At 40.0% G+C, this 23,755-nt stretch overlaps 1 protein-coding gene and 1 long non-coding RNA gene across 26 annotated transcripts in view; one reads left to right on the top strand and one right to left on the bottom strand.

Annotated features, from left to right (window-relative positions):
* The window catches only part of LOC103459269 (uncharacterized), a 175,310-nt gene that overhangs the window by 82,058 nt on the left and 69,497 nt on the right, over positions 1-23,755 (bottom strand). For 3 of the 4 annotated variants that reach the window (XR_532710.2, XR_532712.2, XR_001776203.1), the window contains exons 3-4: positions 10,579-10,751; positions 1,826-2,047 (exon numbers count right to left, since the gene is read on the bottom strand). This is a non-coding gene — a long non-coding RNA (uncharacterized LOC103459269). The remainder of the gene's footprint in view (positions 1-1,825; positions 2,048-10,578; positions 10,752-23,755) is intronic. The other variant, XR_532711.2, reaches the window with a different exon arrangement.
* Positions 1-23,755, top strand: part of cacna1c (calcium channel, voltage-dependent, L type, alpha 1C subunit) — a 176,534-nt gene that overhangs the window by 84,439 nt on the left and 68,340 nt on the right. For all 22 annotated transcript variants that reach the window (XM_017302765.1, XM_017302761.1, XM_017302766.1 and 19 more), the window contains exons 4-6: positions 19,221-19,360; positions 22,929-23,068; positions 23,303-23,455. In XM_017302765.1, the coding sequence (XP_017158254.1) occupies positions 19,221-19,360; positions 22,929-23,068; positions 23,303-23,455 (433 nt within the window). The remainder of the gene's footprint in view (positions 1-19,220; positions 19,361-22,928; positions 23,069-23,302; positions 23,456-23,755) is intronic.

Genomic DNA, 23,755 nt, shown 5'->3' with positions numbered 1-23,755 from the left:
GCGTGGGCATCAAGAGTTGCGACAGGTGCTGCTCGACTCTTAAGTGATATTTAATCTGCGAATGTCTAAAGTAAATACTGCTTCGTTGAGACCAAGTTATTTTATGTTTCTCATGTTTAAGAAAAGAAATAAGAATGGACTTTTTAGTGAGTGTGTCACAGCTTGTTTATGTCATCCAACAGGTGGATGCTCTAGCTTTCAGGTTACATCTACACCTTTGTTTTTTTTTCTTTAAGATGCTTTACATTAAAATCCAAACTGCTAGACAGTTGTAATGTATTTTTTAAAAAGTGATAATATCAGGCTGCAAATCCTGCTAAGCTTTGATCAATAGCCCAGAATGTATGTTTTCCTTCCAACAGGAGGAGTGAAAAATGAAGACAGAAATGAGTTTTTTCTGTGTGTGCGTCTGCAGGTGATGTGCTGTTCAAGCTTCGGTGTGTTTTGGTTTTTTCGCAGCACGTCAGTGTGCAGCTTCATAAATCTCAATCATTTAAACATGCACGACCTGGGAGCAGAAGATTTACTGATCTTTAGTGTTTGTGTCGTCATTGACTCATTGCAGAATTGTAGGACACAGAAAGAGAGGCTGGGGGCATGTAATTTAGTTACTGCGTGAAAAATATCGGGCATGTATGTAGATTGTGTTTTGAATGGTTTGAGTTTTTTTTGGAGCATTTTGGAGTATTCTGTATTTGTTTGCTTTTTTTTTTTTTTTTTCATGAGTTCTTTCCATTTTGTCCCGTTGTTGAGCTACAATTTAAGGTAGATATTTCTGTTGAGGTCAGGATTTTTCTACAAAACTGTAAAAGAAAGAGTGGAAGAACGGAAGCTAAGATGGACAGTGAAGTAGTGGAAGGATGGATTATTTAAACTGCACGCGGAACCCTGGTTTTATCCGTTTTTATGCGTTATATGAATTCTCCGGGATGTTACAAAACGACGAACCGATTTTTGAGTAATGGGAAAGTTAAATCTTTTACTTGCCGGGTGCGTTTTTTAAAAGACAGAATCAAATGCTCATGCCTGCTAAGAAAACCCAAACTGCACTGCTGATTCTATAAATATGATTTAGTGCCCCCTGAACACGGCGATTAACCTCTGCTGCTTCAGTCAAGGGCAGCATTCAGGGCTGAAGCACACAAAGTACTTTCTGTGAATGAGTGTGTAAACGTGACACGTTCCGGGATCTCCGTTTCAAATCTGAGAAGATACCTGCCAGTTTTCTGTAAAACCTGAGCCTCGGAAATTCTTTATGCGCAAACGCAAAATCTGCATCCTAAAATCAGGAATCAATAAAGTGAGCGTGCATCCGTTTCACTGTAGAGGCAGAACTGCTTGGACTTGCACATTTGTCCTCCAGGTTTCTCTGGATTACCTGTGCATTTTCCTTTAGAAGTGTTGAAACTGGAAAATCTACATGTACTTGTGAGTCCCTGGCCTGTGCATTGTGTCTCTAGATTGTTGGAGGATTACACGAAGCCCCATAAATCAATCCGCTGAACGCCTATTAACCTCTGTGCTCTTCGCTGTGCTTTTAGTGCATATCAGCAGAACCATGAAATTCCGTTTCTAGCACCGAGGAGCTACCTGGCTCATTCTGGCAAACACTCAGTGAGAGAAGATCACATGACAAAAACAGTGCTGTTCAAGTGTTTGCATTAGGAATAAAGGGAGGGGAAAAGCAGGTGCTCTTCTTTGCATCCAAGGCTTCGCAAACATCTCTTTTCCCGTAATTTCCGCAGCACCTGCTTACGCCATCTTCCAACCGTTTGCACGACCCTCTCTTCTTTCCTAAAGGTAAACATCCTTATCGGCTGCCTACCTGTCCTGTCCTCTCCTCTCCTCGCCTCTCCTGTCCTGACAGTCATTTTGGCTCCAGGTGGCCAGCAGAGACCTCGCCCTTTGGTGCCACTTATTCCTGCCAGCTGGAAGGAGATTGATGAAGTCGAGGTTCTGTGGCGACTCCAGCGAGGCCACTTCGAGGGACTGGCGTGGTGGACAGGCCCCATCGAAGACCATGCAAGCAACACTAATGGGCAATGCTCTGGAGGGGACGAGGGAGAGGTGTGCGTTAATATAAGTGAATATGCTTGGTAGATGAACTGATGAGACACAGAGGCATGAGAAAGTCACGGAGGCTTTGAGCAACAACTTGCTTAGCTATAGTTAAAAGATGGTGTTAGGTGCTGCAGCACAGTTTGTGAGCAGGGTGATTTATGATGATGTGTCATAATAAAGGACAAGAGGGGATGATGAGTTCTATTTCAAATGCTAATGGCTCTGACAGCTTGGTCATTTGCTAATGCTTAATCGTGCTAAGTGTAGTGTTTCCTTCACATGTCACGCCATAAGTAAAGTTCCTCCCCTTCAACTCTGTTCCCACCTAAACGTATTTTTTGACTTCTCGCCTCATCTCCATTTTGAGCCTCGTCATATTTTCTGCTGACTGCAGAACGTTCCGTCTTTTGATTGCCGCCACAATTAGACTCAGGAAGAAGGACAGGTGTTTGTTTTTCTTTAAAAAAAATAAAATAAAATCTGTCCACAGGAATGCGCATGTATGACCTAACCATCGTACACCTGTAAGTCACCGTGTCCAGACGAACACGGTGCGTCCTCTCTGGGGAGGCGTGTCCCCGTGTCTCGTCAACCTCATGACATCACCCTCGAGTAAATCACGAGGACACGCTGTCCTACAGAGGTTCTTCCTATATAAAAGGGATGTTCATGTTGCTATGGTGACTGTAGGAAGTGTTGCATTGTTAGCAGGTGAGGCTTATCATTGACTTGGTTTATGTTTTGACTTTTCGTCGATCATAATTTAAATGATTAAAGCAGTAACTTGACAATTTTTTTTTTCCCTTTTTAATTTTACCTCAATCTTCAAATAATAATAAAACTGTTTTACTGACGCTGGTTTTGGTCTGTAACGTACCGTATTGTACGCGCGCCAACTTTTGCTAAAACCTATTTGCAAACTAGCAGCAGTTCAGCATATTGGATTGTGTCAAGCACAACATTGCAAGCAGAAGAAACAAAGCCTGATAACGACGAAGGGATGGAATGTGGGAGCTGGTCAACGTGCCAGACTCAGCGGGAGTTCAGATCACAACGCTGCGTAGATAGTTAACGAGAAGCCAAGAGACAAAAACATCCAGTGGAAGACGGTGTAATTTAGGCACCTTGTACGCAGCGGAGAAAATCAAAACAAGTCGATGAGACATAAACTTACAAATCACTAGTGCAGGACTACACACGCAGCTGCACAAACATCAAAGAGAAAGTTTGTACAGAAAGTTGAGACAGAGAGAGCTAAACATAAACGGAGAGAAACTTTCTGTAAGCCTTGGTGAGAAGGAGAACATTTCCAGTAACATATAGTTAATAACTACATTTAATTTTTTTTTATAATACGTCTGGCAGATTTAGATTTAAAAAGATTTAGTTGACCAGGAAGTTTGTTTCTGAGAGGAAACGTAAGCGGGCAAATCTAAGAAATAACAACGCCATGGACGTTTTTGTGAGATTTAAAGATGTTTCACCTGAACCGAAGAAATCTTTTGGATGAGAGGTGAATCAAGAAAAAGAAAGAAAAAGTCCTTCTGCTTAAGCACTTGTTGTGGATGACTGAGAATCTCAGGGAGCATATTTGCATAAAGTCTTTTTTTAAACAAGGGCTTTTTCTTTTTTCCTGAGACAATGCTTTGTCAGGGTAGCAGCACATGTTAGTGTATATGCATGCATGCGTCTTTCAGAAACGAATATCCTTTCAGACGTTCATTGTCCTTGATGTACACAACTAAATTACCCACGAGTAAATTTTGGGTGCTGGCAATAAACTCAAAATAAACATTGTGCTGTTTTTTGGTGTCATACAGAGACATGAATACAACAAAGTTGTAATTCTTTCAGTGGTTCATTGTGCTGTACGTGCTACAAAATCAGTAGAAAGGCACTAAAAAATATGTCCACACACAGACTTATGACACAGCATGCACACACTTTTCCTGCGCTTGCTCTCTGGCTGACTCACTAAAAACACAGGCCTGTTCCGATGCCTTTTTAAGAAAAAGTCTAGTTGTCAGCACCATGCTACTCTCTTGGTCACTTCACGTTAAAAAAAAAAAAGAAAAATGAAGCAAGAAAAAGAAAATCTTGTACAAGCTGAATCTGACAGATCACTTCAAGTCAGAGTAGCACCTTTTTTTCTTTTTTTTTTTTTGCAGAGGTCAACACCTGGTCATCGTGGTAATAAAACACTTCAAAATCTAGATTGATATTTCTTCTGATTTTACTTCTGCCAAAATATCTTATTTTGTGTGTTAATCCATCTGAATACATGTAAGTGAAGTTATTCCGCTAAATGTGGGACTTAAATTTGCACAACATCCAAGATGGTGAGGATTACATGTGAGGTCCATGTCTCATCCCTGTCTTCCATGTTGTTAATTATGGACATGGGCTTTCAGGGACCCAAACCACATGCAGAGTGTCCTCCACTGAGCTTAAAGGGAGAGTTTAGGCTGGGTGTAGGTGACCGGCGTTGCTTTTGATCTGAGAAAATTCATATGCGATGCACAAACATCACAGGACAAACACATTTCCCTCTTGTTTTGCTACGTTCTCCGGACACTTTTGCGTACAGTCAGAAAAGAGAAGCGCTGCACACATGAGACAATGGAAACTCACAACCGGGAATTACACAGTTTTGCTTTCTCAACGTGGGGATTTCTACTGGCAAACTGGCGGAAAGCACGTGGCGAGAGGCGCAATCGCGTGCCGAGCTTAGCATGAAATCGCCATCGAGCTTAATATGGAAGCGTCGGGATGGCGCTCGGGTGTCGGTGCGATAAAAAGACATAAGCAGCCACAGCAGGAGCCGCATGAATGATCAGAGAAAGAGAAAACAGCAAGCTTGTCAGATTATATAAAATGAGCCAGCTGATACTGATCAGCTGAGACTGTCTGCAGCTTCTGTGTTCTGCGGAAACTGGAGCGATGCGCTGCGGCTTTAATTGCCCTCCCTCTTGCTTTTTTCCCCCTCCAACATCTTTGCACGTCTTTAAAAGAATATTTTTTCAGTAGAACATTTAGTCCAACCAGCTAATCTCTCAACAACTGGCCTCGTGGACCATCAGTAGTGTTTGCAACGTCGTCACATTCATTTTGTACTGAACGGGAATTGGGTGAACAATGTAGAATTGTGCATTTTAAATGGACCACTTAGTGCGTACATGGAAATAAATGTTTTGTTTCATAAAGCTCAAGTACTCGAGATTTCAGAGCAGGTTTCTGATCACTTTTTCCAAATATTTTCTGTCTGATTTCCTAAAAGTAGACGACTTTTAAGCGCTCTCCCTCTATCTGCATCGCAGAATATTGATAGTACAACTCTTAAAAAAAGTTTAGAAAACATTTACAGTGCATCTTCTTCACTCCTTTGTAGGACACGTTGTAGATCTATAACTTTCTCTGGAACAAGAGCACCATAACATTCGCTTTTTTTGTGTGCATACATTGGCGTCAAACTCCAGTCGTGAAGGTGTCCTGCAACCTTTAGATACATCTCCTCTTCAACACATCCGATTCAAATGGCTGAATAACTTCCTCAGCATGCAGTCAAGTTATACACAGTCCCGCTAACGCCAATTCAGGTGTAGTGAAGCAGAGACGCATCTAAAGGTTGCTTTCCCTCAACAACCGGAGTTTGACGCCCGTAGTCTAATATATCGTTTATAATCAGCTGAGTGAAATGTAAAATTTGAGAGAGAAAAAAGCTCTGATTTGCTGATGTGTGTTAAAAATGTTAAGTCATTTATTTTTACTTGTTATCATAATGGAGCCTTAGAAGACTTTCTGTGAACAATTACAAAGTATTTATATCAAGATCAGAGGTGACGTCACACCATGTGGGTGAGACATGAGTCAGAGCTAAACAGCTCTGCGGTTAAACGGAGTTTCATTAATGATTTGTAAACTAAGACGGCGTGATGACAGAGTTGACATTATAAACTGTTTTTAGTATTAAAAATCAGCAATTAGCACGATTAACACTGTAAGCATTACTAACAGCAGTCGAGGGCTTTTCATGTAGAGTTTGTAGCGCTTTACGACAAATTTGAGATTTTGTGAGCAATTTTCATGACTTTTCATGACTCGAGCTTAAAGAGGAAAAAAATGAAACTAGTTAACGGCTATTTTCTAAAGTGCAACTCTGATGTTGCAGGGTGAAAGAGGCAACATGGCATTGTGGAAAAATACAGAAAATACTCGATAGGTTTTAAAATTCCATTCAATCTCTGCCTACTAATGATATACTGGGACAAATAGGTGACAAATGTCTTTTATGCCTACATCTAATTTGATTTATACACCCAAGATATCAAAGCTTACGCAGACAAATGAAGAAATCATGACAAAGACATATCTGGTTTTAGTATCATCCAACAGTAATACAGCAATTTTATATAACCCCTAACATTCTTCAGTCCAAAAACAACAGCGAAGTGATTTTTTTGTTTTTGTTTTTACAATATTCTTTATATATCTTTTTACTTGGCTGCATTCACTTTCTAAGCTCTGAGTTGTAGATTCTGGTTTGGGCCTGTTAAATGATACGACGTAGCAGTTGTCTGTTGTACAGTTAGAGGCTCATCAGGAACACATCTTAGCCTTAGTTTTTTTGTTTTTTGACCCAACATTTTATTGAATATCCATAATGGGATCTAGTGGGCATGGCACAGTACTCAACTAAATGTGCATTGCATCATTGTAGCCAAGCAATCTCCATTTCAGGCTATCAGACCCTGCCATTTTGTCAAAGCTCATGGTGTCTTTGACATATTCACAAGATGTTCTTTGGCAGCAGTGCCCTGACGCACCAACCGTAGCAGCGTATAATTCCTTTTAAGCAAATACCTATCAGACACACACAGACATGTTTCCTCGCCGACTATCTGCCCCCCGATACACCATTAGCTGCAGCGTTTTCATAGGATTTCTTTGTGTTCTATCTATTTTTGGTTATTTCACAGTCTTGTTTAGCCTACAGCCATCGCTCTCAGATCTGAGAGCTTCCAGCTGTCATTCCCTTTCACAATGTACTGTCAGTTTAATTGAATCTCCTATGTGCAAACATCAGGAATGCTTTAGATTCAATTTAACAGAGACTAGTTTCAAATGGTTCTTTATTCAAATGAGTTTATTTGTGTCAAACTCTAGGTTTGATTATGCTGTTTTGACAGACTTTTTAAAGTACAGCTGTGTTTATCCACATGTATGACAGTGTGATAGACTCATTTAGCTTGGAAACAAATGGCAGCGCATTACAGGACTTCAGAATCATCTTAGAGGTTCACAGTTTTACTAAAAGAAAAATTCACAAGTCTAAAAAACTGAAACTGACAACTGAAGGATAGCACATTTTATCCATTTCCACCTTGATCAATAGTTGTTAAATCTTTCTGTTTTCCTTTTTCTGCCTCAGTTTTTCCTTTCCTGTGAATTAAAATGTACTTAAAAGATAAGTTGGCAACCACTCCTACTTTATATGAATCACATTATTATTATTTTTTTATTATTATTTCAAATTTCTCTTATTTGAAGCTCAGTTTGTCTTTTTATAGCTTCCGGATCGCAGTTTAAACAGTGCTACTATGGTAACAGCAGGGGAGTGGGTGTTAGCAGCTAATCCTGTTTGGGTGTCATGGTGACATTGCTAAGGCACCCAGCAGAAGAGCTACACCAGCTTCCTTTGCTTTAATCATATTTCATCAGTGAGGATTTACTAGGTTAGAGGGTAAGGTGCTACGTTTTCCCACAAATCCAGTGTCACTTAAAGTGCTCACAGTTCAATTCCAAGGTACACAGAACTCCTCGGTGTCAACAGAGGAACACAGACCTTTTATTATAAACCTTTTGCACGCCTGCTGTATTATTCTTAAGCAGAATTTTCACCTCTGCAGATGCATACAATCACTAAGAACAGGCTTTGACTCTTGGTTGTTATTTAAATGCTCACAGTGCAGGTGTAGATCAGCCATAGAAATTCATTTTCAGAAAAAAAAAATCTAAATATCAATGCATCTAAGTTTCAGCTTTATAACCCTGAATTATTTAGTTCATTTCCCTTGTATCTGACTCCTTTGGAACTAAAAAGCACAACATACTGGATTGATATTTAGATTTTGTGGACCCATAATTTAATATAGCTTTTCTGAAGTCAACCTTTTGTTGAGGTTTTAAAAAATATGTTTGCAATAACCTATTACTGTCATGAAGGTTGCCATGATAAAGTATATTTCATAATATCATAATTAGTGCAGGCCTCCAATTTTGCTTTGGTTGTTAGCATGCAATTCTTGGTAAGCAAGTCCTTAACTATTAAAACTGAGCAGAGAAACACAAAATGATACAAAATGAGCCGAATCACTGAAATCGAGTTTCTATGCAGTAAAAAGTACAAATGAACTACATCTTGTAAATGAGAAAACTTTATAGTTGGAGTTGTGTTGGTTTCCCGTCAATGGAAGAAGCATGCCAGAGACAGAAACTGCTTTATGGGTGCGCCGTCTTTTCTTTTTGGCCGACTTCCTCTGAGGTGATTGATAGGTGGGCTGTTAAACTTCTTCTTTCTCTTCTCTTTTTAAGGATGTTGAATCTAACGCTGTTTCTAATATTTTATTTTTTTTTGTGAATTATTCATCTGAATCTTCGAAGGGGTGCAGGTTTCAGCACATCTGATTTCAATGAATGCTGGATCTAAGGTCTAAGTGACCCAGTCAAGTAAATCAGGTGACACTGCATGAAAGTTACATTGCTGAAACTAACCAACAAAAGGACCTACGATGTACGGTTACAGAAAGTAGAAAGGCGATTTAATCCATTATTAAGAGTTGAATCTATAGAGGTCTGAGAAACATGCATTTGAGTTAATGAATTAAATTGTTCATAAAACCCTGTGCTGCATTTTTGGGCATGGAGACAGATTGTGTGTCACATGAAAAAACATAGCCACAACTGTCAGTATTTTCTTGTTGCATTTCTGTTCCTACATTTGCCTCGTATTGTGCTCCGGTCTCGCTCCGGTGGACACTAACCAGAGGGGGAAATGATGGAGCAATTCTTAACAGACTCACATTTACAGGCATGGCTGTTTCAGCACACCGTGGGGAGATAGAGTGGTGTGTTTGGCTCTGATAGGAGCAATTCACTGTGGACAGAGAGGGAAGCAAAGGGACACGCGCAAAGAAAGGGGGTTGATGTTTTCTTTCATTTGTTGACTTGAAACCATATTTCCCTCTGAGAACTTGCGGGATTTATTGTTTCAGAGGTGATTAATCCATTCTGAATGGGGATTTTTAGCAAATCAGCGCTTCCATGTCCCTAAAGATTTACTTGAACTCAACCTAGGTTTCCATCATTTTGACATTTTTCTTTTGAAGCCCACTTTTTTAACTTATCAAACCAGATTTTTTCTTCTTATGCAGATCTTTTAGTCTCTACACAAATGTGGTTATGATCAGATATCAGGCTGTTTTGTCATTGTATTCATACTTTTCTCTAAGCAGCTCAGATTTGTAAGCTTCAAGTTTCAGATGGTTTCTTACTTTCAAGTGTCGGGAAAAGTAGGAGCGTCTTAAAGAGACAGGGTCCCAATTTCTAGACGTCAAAGTGCAAATTCCAATTTCTTTTAAGTTGTTTTTTTTATATCATTTTTATAACATCTGAAGATGTAATTGCTTGATTGTGGTATAAAACGGCACTATGCGCCTGGAAAATACATAATGATCCTTTTAAATAAATTCTGTATTAAATAACTTTGGGTCATTCCAGAACAAAATAAGCAAAATCTAGGACCAGTTCCAATTCTTCACATTAATCTTTGTTATGCTTTGCAAAAATACTATTTGACTTTCTAATGGAGTAGATATAGCTTTTGACTTTCTGCAAAAATTTACAAGTTTTTTATTTCTACATTTTACATCATTGTTCAGAAAAAGCTGAAAACTTTTAATGTTTATGTCTTAAAATTAGCCCCAGCATAAGGATTTGAATTCATAACCCTCAGAAAGTGTGTGTTTTAGACAGACTTGATGTCATTTATTAGATGTCAGGACGTTAAAAACATTAATTAAACATATCTGGTGTCCACTTGTGAGTCTACTAATCTTATTTCATAAAAAAAATGTTACAGTTTTGTCTTTAAATATGGTATTTTAGTGTTCAATGTCAGCATACTATCATATGTAGTATTTTGTCAATCTTCGCCACCTTTCAGTCTGTCTTAGCCGTAACTGCAAGATTGATTAAAGAAAGATGCTAGATGACTCATATGCGCACACACACACACACACACACACACACACACACACACACACACACACACACACACACACGCGCACACGCACATCCCCCCCCCACACACACGCCATTAGTCATGCACTGAGTAAGAGTATAATCTATCCATTCTGACAGTTTGAGAATCAGCAACACTGATCTCTATGTAAAACACTGATCTGTGTGTTTGTTTGTCATTTCGCTTCATCTTCATCTTTTACTTTGCTTGTGACTCACCTGCGAGTTCCAAGGGGCATCTGTATGAGAGGACAAAGACAAATTCCTAATTCGGGACCGTGGTGGCGTGCGTGTCCGCGTTTCCTGCATCCGTCTCCCTTCGTGGTGAGGCAGCAAAGTCGTGATAAGTCAGACGCAGCAGAATGAAGAGCTGGAGAGGTAGTTTGTTACAACTGAAAAGACAAAAGGGAAAATGTTAGAAGGGACGAATGAATGACAAAAATGAGAGGAGGAAAGATCTATTGCTCTTTATTTTTATCTTTTTTTTTTATCAGTCTTTTGTCTTTTTTTTTTTTTTTACAGTATCTCGGCATCTCCAGCTTTCTTGCCATCCTTTTCTTTCAAAGGTACACGTAATCTCGCTTCAGACAAATGCAAACATCAACAGACATGCATATTTGCACATACATACACACACACGCACACCATCCGATTATGTGCGATGATTTATAAGCCTATGTGCTTTTTCTTCTTGGATTACTTTATTTTCCTGTACTTCAGGTGTCTCTTGCTCTCCTGAGGTAAAACGTAATACTTTATTCCAGTCTTTTGCAGCCCCCAAATAAAAATCTCTAAATATTTAAATACACCTTCCCATCAGCTCTGATTAGCTTTGCTGGTCCAATTTTTTTTTCTATTTATTGAATTCAAGAGCAGAACTATTTATAAAGACAGCTGACAATATATCAAGAGTTCCAACTCGGGAGACTACAAGAACATAGCCTAACTTTAGGAGACTTTTTTTTAATCCATCCATCCATCCATCCATCCATCCATCCATCCATTTTCTTCCGCTTATCCGGGGTCGGGTCGCGGGGGCAGCAGCTTCAGAAGGGAGGCCCAGACTTCCCTCTCCCCAGCCACTTCTTTTTTTTTTTTTTTATCCGTCCTTAACAAAAGGTTTTGCAGATAGATGAGTGCTCTTCTTCTTCAGGGTCTATGAAAAGCTGATGGGTCCGTGTCCTCGGTGAAGGGCAAAGTGTTAAAATGGAGAAATTAGATTTCTTCTTTATGGCTGTTAGATGTGATAAACTCTGAAGAGGATTGCTAAGAGCTCAGAAATTCACAGAAGATTTGCTACAGCGATTCTTTTGAGTGACCTCCTCAAATATATAGAGAAAGAAATATTATAAAGAAGTGTAGTGTTAAATTCAAATATTTCAAACTTAGTAAAATACAAAAAAAATCAGAAATCAAATACAGCTGTAAGTGTTTTTTTTTTTTGTTCTATCATATTTACTGTACATATGTCGAAAACAGAGGAAGTTTTCTAATTAGCGGATTGATGGGACAGCGCAAACTGGCTGTCCAGGACTCACTGAAACTGCTGCTCTGTAAACATTCACTCGAACGCCTATTGGATCACACCAAGGTATCAACATATTGTACACCAAAGCTTGAACATTTAGAAATAAGTACAGATTTGTCGATTTTCAAAACGCGAACATCAGACTATATTCAGTACAGCTCTTAGCCCTGAAGACATTGACCTGCTCTATTGCAGCTCCTTGATTTTGGTACAATGAAAAGTGTTTGAGGAACAAACTTCAAGACTTGCATGCCATCACTTTGAACTCAATGTTAGACTTTCATGCCTTTACTTGGCACTTGATTTGAGAGTTGTACTAACCTGGCTACTATAATAGCCCTTGAAGACTGAAATTGGACACCATCAACCAGCTGTAGCACCAGAGCAATATTGACCTGGTTTTAGATCAAAGCACCATTTATTTGCTAAACCTAAATGCAGTTGCAAATCTATGGCAAAACTGAACTTGAGAACATTTCAAACAATATGTGCATATCAGACTATTTAGTACAAATATGACCATTTAGCACAATCAACTGGTGGCATATGATCCTGTGATTGGGAAAACCGAACACGCGCAAATGTATAATTTCATAACAGTATAGGAACTGTGTTGTTAGCACATACAGCAGACACACAATAGGAACTCTAGATGCTGGCAGAACAGTAGTAATTAGGACTATGTGCTGTGGATATTCTTGGTACAGTACTGATCAGTGTCATCTGTCTTTGTGTGGGAAAAAATAAATAAAAATCTGCTGCTGCCGTAGCCCAGTTTCTATGGAAACCTGTCGGCACCCATCCTGGTCTCTATGGTAACTTCATGTTGGCACCCACAGAGATTGAGAGAAAGAAAGATGAGAAAAAGAAGGACAGTAGGTGACAAAAAAAAAAAGTGAGGGAGTGGGTCAAACAGTGGAGTTGATGGAAAAATGAGGAGGAGATAAGGATTTAATAGCAAGACATGGGAAGAATATGAAAAAGTGTAAAGATTGATAAAGTTTAACGACACTCCAGATTTGTTTATAACCAACAAGTCTGAGTGTATTGTCACATTTCTTTTTTCTTTTTTTTTTTAAACTTGGATTTTGTTACGTTGCAGCCTCACATGGGTTGGAAGACTTGGCTGGAGATGCAGGGTACAGCTTGAACAGGCTGCCGGTCCATTACAGAGCAACACAGATACACACAGGACAGGCAACACCACCACACCTGACACACACCACCACACCTGAGAGCAATTTACAGTAACCAGTTAACCTAACACCAAGTGGAGGCTGTGATCCTCAGTGCATTTGTCCCAGGTTCGATTCCCTATCCCTGGCTGTTTGCTGCAGGTTTTCTTCTTCACCCTCCAACTGTCCCATCTGGAATTTACACAAGCGGCAGTCAAATGTCGCAGCAACGACCCACTGGTTTGTTTATCGGTTAATCAATGGGTGCGTCTTGGACAGCTGGGTGAATGTGGTTCAAGTAGTGCAAAAAGTTTTGAGTGGAAAGTATTTAGTTTTATGCTTCTGTCTGCATTAATCATTCATCTACAGTTGATGGATTTGTGGACAGGTTTCACTTGACAGCATCCCAACCTAGTTTTTGATTCACTTACAAATGAAACAACGTAATAGGAGCGACAGGATTCAACGTTCCACTAAATGTGTCATACTGAGGCAGCAACTGAGGCAGCAAGTATACTTTTACTCATAATGATGAGTAAAAGTATAATGAAGTCCAAACACAACTTTACAAGCTGGGAGCGCAACACAGGAAACTGGGGAAAACAGAGTGGATGATATGGAGCAGTGGATAAATAATGGGGGGAAACCAGTGAGGAGTGATCAGAGGAGAGGTGTATAAATAATCAGAGAGGGAACGCTGGAACAGTAGACCAGAGCTGATTAGCTAACGGGTTGCAAGAGTGAGGGGAGAGAGCAGAAGGCAGACTGTGAAACGGAGAGAAAGAGAGAGAATATGGCACAAGAGGTTTAGGGAGAGTAAGGGAACTAAAAATCAAATCTAAAAACAGGAAAAACTAAGCACAAGATATAACAACCTAACTATAATAACGTAAAGAACAACAAAATAAAAACTAAACAGAACAGATTAAATGAACTACAAACCCACAAAACCCCAAACCAACCCTGGATCCTGACTAAATGCATTTTATCTCATGTTTAAACCCACATAATAACCGTATTTCGACACGCCAACATACATAGAAAGACGAGAAGCAGTATGACAGCAGCTTACAGTGTGATAAAGCCTTGCAGAGGGTGAAAACCTAAAATTAAATCCAGCCCAAGGAAATTTCTTTTCTATAAGGCTATGGCGTTTCCTGTACTCCTTTTGATGCATTCCAGGGCATCAAAACATATTCACATTAATCAAAAATGAGATGAAAGTCTATTTTTATTTTAAAATATCTATGCGTTGCATGGTGACATCCAACTCCAGCACAGTACGTGTTTGTGTGTGTGACAAAGAGAGAGAGAGAGCCACCAGTAGCTGTTTCAAATCCACCGCTGCTCTGTGCAGCACACAAATAGAGACTCTCTTCAGAACGACAATGGTTGAGAAAATTAAATGTTCACCAGCTGGCTGAGACAACAAAAGGGCGAACGCTCACAGTGCTCAATGTAACAAGAGCAGAAAGTATTCTATATACCAGGGTGGAAACCGAAAGTCAAGCCTGCTCACTAAAGTGCATCGGGTTTATTTTGCATCCAGGTTTAGAATACACGTTTGGAGATAAAGTGATACATGGATTTTTTCCCCCCTTTCTAAAATGAATTAAATCGAGTTGTGACAAGCAGTGTTGTGCCTTCACCAGGTGCTGAATTCTCCCACAGGTATGCAGAAAGATAAGAACCTAAAACTCAGTTTGTCATAGGTGAGTAAGCCAGCACTCCTGTTGATAATCCTGCACTATCGCTCTGCGTTCTTTTGAAAAATATTTCTTTGACATCAAATCAATTAATAGGCTCTTCATAGATATTCTCAGCTGGAAATGCAAGATAAGAACCTGTCAAAATCACGGATAATTTTTTCTCTCCAAATGGTTAAAAAGTGAAACATAAAACAATATTTCCCCCTCCCCCCCAAAAAAACAAAATGTGATTTAAATAATTTGTAAATAAGTAAATAAAAATCAGTAGTCAGGGTTAGTCACTACTCGCAAATAAAGTTTAAATTAATTTCTGTGCTCTTGTTCAGTTATTTAGCTAAAGGCCTGTTACGTCAAAGTGGATCAGATTTGAGATGATGAAATGCAGTCCAGACTGCAAACTCAAACACTAAACGTTTTTCTTCCACGTTACGATGACCAGAACCATTTCTCTTTGCTGAATGCTGGAATGCAATTCTTAAAAACGTTTCTATATTTTCTTGTGAATTACAAGTCTGCGTGTCTCCTTACTATTTGGTCAAATTGTTTTAAATTGCATGACTCGGTTCAAACATCGAGCTTCTAACAACTAATTGCTTAAGTTTTGATCCATATCTCCTGAGAGAACCAAGCAGCACAGTTTTTTTTTCAGATCCGCCAATATCAAAATCAAACCTTTGTTAATGTACAACATTGACTTTGTTGCTCTTAGGCTATTTTTAAACCCTAATTTAACTGGACTGTATTTTCTGGCTTATTGGAACCCGGCCTCCCGTTGATGACAAGTGGTGTTTTAACATCATGTGGTTGTTGCATCCCTGCTAAAGACACAGTATTTACTCACTGTCAGTTATTTTGCCGGTAACTTTGCGGTTTGGACGTGTTGAATGGATAAGTTCTGAAATAAAAATGCTATCTTTGAAGCCCTCCCCTCCCACCCCCCGCTGCTTTGTGTTCATATGTGTGTGTGAGCAGTCGGTGTTCAAAGTGCCTGGCAATCACACACAGCAGCAGACTATGATGGGTCTGTGGGATCTTTCAAAAGCAGCTTAATGGCTAATCCTGTCTTCCAGCACACACACACAAACACAGAAGGTCGTTTCAAATGGAAACATAGCCCGCTCTATGGTAGAATGTCAATACTATAATCTGATTGGTCTGGTTGATGGATAGGTGGTTTGGTTGACCTATCACAGTTAACTCAATTATTTCTCCCACATACTCACCTTTCGGTTGTTCTGTCTGCCTTCTTCTTCCTCTCTGTCTCTTTTAGTCTGCCTCTATTCCTCGCACCTGATTCTCTCTCCCTCTTCCAGTCTCTCATCTTTCATCTCTCATTCCATTCCTGTCACTAACCAAATTAGTAGTGCCCCTTATGGATTTTTTCCCTTTATGGGTCTCTATGAGTGGAATGAAAGGAGGAAAGGAAGTGTGTGTGTGTGCGTGTGTGTGTGTGTGTGTGTGCGTGCGTGTGTGTGTGGCAGGCTAAGCTGCTCCTACCAGATGTTTTTCTTTGTTTTATTCTTCTGAGCGCCACGCTGTCTGCCTGTCACCAGCAGATACACGGCCTGGGTGTGTGTGTGTTTAAGAAAAAGGGAGTGTTACTGAGAGCCTTTGTGAGATGTGCGAGTGTGTGGATTTGAGAAATTAATTACTTCCACATCAGCACCATGTGTGGTGAAGGGTCATCAGAGCAGATGATGGATATTAAAAAAAAAAAAAAATCAATTACGACAGATTTTGAAGCTGATACGAGAATATCAAAAATAAAGATAAAGAAGCCCAGTGATTAAAGCAAAACTTTAAATTGGCAGTGAGAATAAAATCAACAGTGCATGGTTGTTTTCGATTTCTAAAAAGGGCATAAGAATTGGGTGGAAACCTACTATGTTTCTGTGCTTTAGTTACTGTTTTTTATATTGTCCAAATATCAGGAAACATATCTAGATTCCAGATTATTGAGGAAATACAAAAATAACGGCAGGAAATGTGAACCGGAGCATTCTTTCAACATTAATTCATTCACTTTTGGCGTGCCGTTGTCGCAGTCTCATTTTGTAGTGAACGCAGGGCCACTTCTCGATTCAGACCTGGCAACTGGTGTGATGGAGTCATCCTCCACGCTCCGACACATTTGTTTGTTTTCTCTGGAACTGCTTTAGATTCTGATCAGCCCCAACAACCAATCTCAGGGTAACTTGTGCAAACAGACATCAACGTTGACTGTACATCGAGGCTGCTGATTTATTTGTTGACATTGATCCGTGATGCTAGAGTAATTGTCATCATAATTAATTCAGCAACAAAGCAGACTTTATTTGTCCTTTACTTAGGAGTTTTTTCCCACTTGGGAGAATAACCTCTCATAATGTGTACAGTACATTAGTGTAGTTTTCCCATGGATGGATGGATGGATCAATCTCTCTTACACCATAGGATTGGAAATGAGTAGACAAGTCTGTAAACGTACTTGTTTATGTTGACTAACCCCTTGCCTGACATTCAACATCTTTGTTTATGCTATATTTGAACATATATATATATATATATATGCATATAAATAAAGACGTGGACTTCAACAGCAATAAAAACATTTTCTTGGATGTTCACTGTCTGGAGGGAACGTGTCAGTTTTATTTACCTGCTCTAATAATTTACTTTGTAAGATACACAAACCGACCCACAGAGTAACATATTTTTTTCTCTATAAAATGATATGCTGTAATATTTGCTAATTGTGCATCCTTTACAAAGAAGAAGATAAATAAACATAATAGCATTCTTCTTTTGTTTCTCTTACTGTTATACAAGCAATCTTCACCATTGTAGCAGAGCTAGCTACCAGAGGAACTTAGAAAAGCAGCCATGTTACAGTCTCATGAGCACCGATTATTAGAATTTGTTTTCCCAGCCTGTGCACCTTAAGCAGATAATTCCTTAAGATAAAACATTAAAATGTATTTTTAATTGCTGTTGCAGAGAATGAAAATGTAAAAAAGTTTTTTCCACACTTCTACCAATTAATGCTTCAAGAGTTGCATTTATTGGTAGAATGAAATGCTGTGGAGAAAAGTGGGACAAAATCACCCGTATAAAAACATTTATATTTACTGTTCAAACATTCAATTTTGAACACACACACACACAAAAAAAAAACTTCCCATCCAGCAGAAAGAAGCAGTTAGCATTTTGGCTACTATTTAATCTCATTTGATGCATTTGTGGTGAAAAAAAAAATCTGTAATTTATTAGGTTTGTGTTGCTGAAATTGCTTGCACACCCTACCTAAGCTGTATATTCATATAACTGTTTTGATACGACACCTAAATTTCTGCTGCTTTGATTTCTAATTCTGTTTTTTGGCAACTTGGACAGCTTGGAAAGCCATTATTGCACATTTAGACACATAGAGAGGCTGCGTCCCTTCAGGTTCAGGTCTGGCTGATTTTTCCCAGGGGAGCAGGCCTGAGGCCTTGAGGGACCTGGCTGGCCCTCTGTTCCAAACCTCTGGCCCTGTGTGCATGTGTGTCCCTGGGAAAAGAGTGGGATCGCGAGAGGGATCAGGGGCTGAGACGAATGAGTGGATTGACAGATGTAGCTAAATATGTTTGATTAACCGACGTAGCTGAATATAGAACGTTCATGTTTTGCACGTCTTGATCGAGCTCAACACGAGCAGCCATAAAAGAGATCTGACAGATAATTAGGTGGATGATGAATTGTTTACAACTTATCCAAATAATCAAAAAGTCGTATGATCCTGCGCTCAGAAAGCCATATCGGGACATTTCTCAGGACCTCAGGCAGGAGGTCGTCACTGTGACAACAATCTCCGAGGAACTCTGTGGTAGAAACAGAGCTTCTGAATGTCTGCGCGTGTGTGAGTTAGTGTGTGTGTGTGCATGTGTGTTCATTTGTGCATCAAACAGTGGCCATGAGGGACCGGAAGATGGCTGCTCTGATTAAACAATCAAAACGTTTTGATTGTGTACATGACCAAAAGTTACACAAATACATGCCAACACAAAAAAATAATGAAGCAAACACACACACACACACACACACGCATACACACACACACACACACACACACACACACACACACACACACACACACACACACACACACACGGCAGACAAACTACAGGCTTGATACGCAGAAAGTGAACATCTTGTGCAGGCTGTTAAACTCAGAGCAGATGCAGATAAAGGGGTCAGCACTGCTGGTTCTCCCAAGTTTCAAAAAATCTCTAGGAAATAAAAAGATGTTATGACTGCAAACGATCACGCATACAACCGGACGGTTAGCGCACCTTTTTCAGGGAATTTTTTTAAATGTAAAAGTTACACTTTTAGCTCACTCACTGTTCTCTCATGTTGTACCATCTGTCTCCTGCAATATGTTGCTGCTCTGATAAATGAGTGGACCTCGCCTTTTCTGTGTGTCCGCAGGAGCGCGTGGAGTACCTGTTCCTTATCATTTTTACTGTGGAGGCGTTCCTCAAGGTAATAGCTTACGGCCTGCTCTTCCACCCCAACGCCTACCTGAGGAACGGCTGGAATCTGCTCGACTTCATCATTGTAGTAGTAGGGTAAGTGAAGACAAGCGGTGCGAGAGATGAAGGCTTAAAATGTGCTGGGAGTGTTCGGGGTTACTCTGACCTGCAAACGTCAGTATGAATCTAGCCGTTTTGTGAAGGCCTCAGCTGTCATGAATTTTATCTTTCCGCGCACAAGAAACAAAAACGGAAGTACGAAAAGTGGAAAGGGTATGAATATAATGTAGCCACATAATGCTAGAGATGGCTTTTTGTTTGGTAAAGCAAGCTTCGTTTTGTTCATTGCGAATGCAGATGAAAGCCCCAGTAAACTTGGGGCTGCAGAGTACTGGTGCAGCTTAAACTGATTAGCTTGTGAGTTGCTGATAGCAAAGCCCTGCTCTGTTTTTTTCTTCTTTTATCTGAAATTCAGCAACACAGGCTATCTGCTAAACCCTCTTTGCTTGTTTTTTTTTTTTCTTTTTCTGTGTTTGTGCGTCTGTGTGTGTGCGCGACTTCGCGCCAGCTGAGCAGTGTGTACAGTGTAGTCTCTGCATTACTGCCAGTGGACCTGACAGATACATTAAAGCCATAAAAATGGTCTAATTGAGCGTATGTGTGTGAGCGTGTGTGGGGGTGAGCGTGTGTGTGCTTCCGAGAGGGAGAGAGAGAAAGAGAGAGGCAGTGAGGAAGCGGCCTGCGGCCTGAGGGGAGGCTTCACCGGCACAGATACAAACACTCTAAACCAGTCTTCTTCATTGCCAGTCAAGTGTTCACTCACATTAGACATCACTAACTAAACGCATTTGGCTCCAGCTCATAAAAACACACACATACCAACAACATGGCACCATTGCCCCCGGCATAAACACAACCTTTCCCACTCCAGCTATCTACTCTCCTCGTCTGCCCCTCTCTGTTCTGTCTCCATTTGCTATATTTAGGATGTTACTGTGATGCAGCATTTTTTTATTTTTTGGCAGTCACATGTTAAGTGCTTCAGTAAATAGTGTTTTTTATTGCAACAGGGAAACATGGAGTTCAGAGGTTCACAATTTGTCTTATTCAGAGACACTTTAGGAGATATTTTTTGCTGTTTTGGGTTATTTAAACCACGACTTCCCCAGTGAAATAACATCCCACTGAAGTTATTTCAGGCAAATATTATCTAATCGGCGAGAGGGTGTGCTAACTTTTTTTTTTTTTTAAGTATGTATTTTGTTTAAAGCAGGAAACCAAATTGAATCACTTTCTTTTCCAGAAATGAATAAAAAAAATAAATAAATAAAACTGATGAACATGTAAACAATTTTTAAAATTAATAATATTTAATGGGGTTTCCTATTTTTGTTTTGTTTTTGTGACTGAGTGTGCCGGATGTTCTAAAAGGAAAACAACTTCAACAGAAAGGTTGTGAAACACAAACAGACACGCTTTACAGTAGAAATATTCAGCTGTGACAGGACTGCCTCTCGTGCATGGCTGAGCGCTCATCTTCATGCATGTGAGTGCGTGTGAATGCATGTGTGCGTGTGTGTGTGTGTGTGTGTATAGATGAGAAGCGACAAGAGTTCACTCCCTCTGGAATACTCACCATATGGGTGAAAGAGCTTGTACCTGGTGCTGAGCAGCCTCGGGACTCGTGCGCCCGCTGACACACATGAACACACGCACGAATACACTCACACATAGTTGCTACAGGCCACGCTGTTGCTGACACATACCTAAAAGGCTATTAATGAAGGTTCAGTGCATGTGTGTGTAAATGAACAGGTAGTCCACTGGCTTTTTCTTCAGGACATGCTTTTCATATGCTGCCATATTTTTCTTCTCTCCTTTTTTGTTTGTTGAGTAAAGCTTTAACTTAAATAAGCTGAACTGTCAGACAAATGACAGTAAACTGTAGCCCTGCTTGAGCAGGTGCAAAGCTCTTTTTTTGCTTTGGAAAATCTGCATTATGCTATGATTAAAGTGTTTGGCGTCGTTCTCAATTTATTTAGTACTGAAACTTTAATGACGACAACACCTCACAAGCTGCCGTTTCTCCATGAATGGAAACGGCCGATCGAGTGTTTGGTTGTGGATGTACACAGACCCTCACGCGCTCCTACACAAACGTCCTAATTAATAATAAACGAAACGCCGGTGTTGCTAACTCGTTAATCCTCGACGTGCTCGTCAGACTGAATGAAAAAGGCGTGCTTCCCACCTAGACACAGAGTTAATCAAATGGAGAGGCTGAGAGAGAGAATGAGAGAGGCAGAGAGGGCGACATGTTTTGAGAGGCCCTTTCAAGTGGCCATTTCATCTCTGCTAATTGATAATTCTCCATGACTAACACACCACTGCCTGGCCTTTGAGCTTAGCTAGCTAGTATTTTCTAGAGAGTCTCGCCAGCAGAATCATGGAGAGAAAAAAAAAAAAGAAATAAAGAGAGTGGGGGGGGAAGAACGTTGCGCTCAGCTGGATGTACATTAATTCAAGCGTGTCAGCCACTTGGCCCAAAGAAACATCTCTAAACAACAACAACAACAACAACAACAACAACAGGGATAACGGCTAACTGAAGGCAACGGCACATGAAGGGCAACAGCTTTCGCTTAAAAATGCGATAGCCGTTTTCTTTTTGTTGTTTTGTCAAAGTTGCAATTTATGCACCGATGTGTGGAGACCTAAAGAGCAACAAGGAAAAAGCAATTACTATGTTGCTTTTTCCATTGAAAAATTATTTCATTTATTAAACATTTTTTGTACTGTCTCATGTTTGATGGCAAAAACTGTTGGATGACCATAAAACATTTAAATGTGACAGAAGCAAAAACAAAGTAAGTTTGTTTTTTGGGGAAACTTTCAGAGCACACAGGCAACAGAAACTATCAATGGATAAATGGTAGTGAATTGACAAGATCCTGATATTTAAATTTGATACTTTAGGAATATTTTAGAAAAAAAAAACTCCTTACGTTTTAAGCAAATTTTATTTACATAGCACGTTTCAAAGATGAGTGCATTTTCTGACACGTTTGTTAGTTTACACAACCACACACATCCAAGCAAATCCTGAAGACGCGCCGATTATTATATATATATTTTTTTGAGCTGATTGTTAAATATTTTATGCCAGAAGTGTCAAATTTTCTTATCTTTGGAAGACAGAGAGAGAACAGATGGAGCATCTTCTATTGTTGTGACAAAACACCAACTAATTGAGCAGGTTGTATTTCCTCCATTGCGATCTCTCCAAATTTCTTTCAACAGGGGAGGTTTTAGCACAGCTGCAGGGCGTCAAAGGATAAAAAGTTTAATTCCACACCCTGGAGTGTGGCATGGTGGGTAAGACACCATGGCACGCTGCCGTCCGATCTGCTCATCAGCGTTTGAGTAAGAAATACAGAAAATACAGCAGCGTATCGGGAGGGTAAAGACGTCTACGAAGATATGAGTGTGCACCAATTACCAATTTTCTTTTTTAAACGCTAACACAAATTAGTGTTAAATAAAACGGTAAACAACGCCATAACTATAAGAAACGAGGATCTTCAACTATTTCTTTCGCCATCATCTTCGGATGTCTTGTAGTTGCATTTAATGTATTTACTGAAGTTCCTGCTCTGTCCCACAGATTATTCAGTGCGATTTTGGAGCAGGCCACAAAGGGAGATGGGGCCACTCCGATTGGAGGGAAGGCGGCAGGCTTCGATGTCAAGGCTCTGCGGGCATTCAGAGTACTAAGACCGCTCAGACTGGTCTCTGGAGTACCCAGTAAGTACTGAACGCTGTGGTCAGGGGATCAGATGTGAAGTTTTATATCTTTGATCAACTGTGAATAAAGCAACAAGTTCCAAATCCTATTAAAATGTTCTGGATCACTGACGGCAGTTTTGCAGTTCAGCAAAATTGACATGCAAGAAGAAGATTGATCCATTTTTGTCACAATGGCAGGACGGTCACATAAAGCTTCGAAACGCCGCTGCTAGCATTATGTTTGTGCCGCAGGTTTACAAGTCGTGTTGAACTCCATAATCAAAGCCATGGTTCCTCTGCTCCACATCGCCCTCCTGGTCCTCTTCGTCATCATCATCTACGCCATCATCGGCCTGGAGCTCTTCATGGGCAAGATGCACAAGACCTGCAGATACAGCCATTCAGGTAGGCGCATGCACAAAGGAAACCACCAAGCAGGCTGATAAACAATCCTCAGCCCTGCTCTTACAGTGCTATTAAAAGGCTGACTGTGCATTAACTCCAATCTGTAGCAAAAAGTCATCCATCAGAAATACGTGGCAGAGAGAAAAAGAGTGCATACCTTAAACAGTTCAATTAATAATTCACAACATCATTTATTTTATGAATGATTTGAACAATTATCGAAACAGGAGCCGTCATAAATGATTGAAGCTACTTTTAGCACAGGTTGTTGGATGGAAATGGACTCGAGTGTTGTTATCG

This window comes from Poecilia reticulata, linkage group LG23, assembly GCF_000633615.1.
Source record: "Poecilia reticulata strain Guanapo linkage group LG23, Guppy_female_1.0+MT, whole genome shotgun sequence".
Taxonomy (NCBI): Eukaryota; Metazoa; Chordata; class Actinopteri; order Cyprinodontiformes; family Poeciliidae; genus Poecilia; species Poecilia reticulata.
The sequence above is the reverse complement of the archived record's forward strand: the minus strand, read 5'-3'. Positions and strand labels throughout refer to the sequence as shown.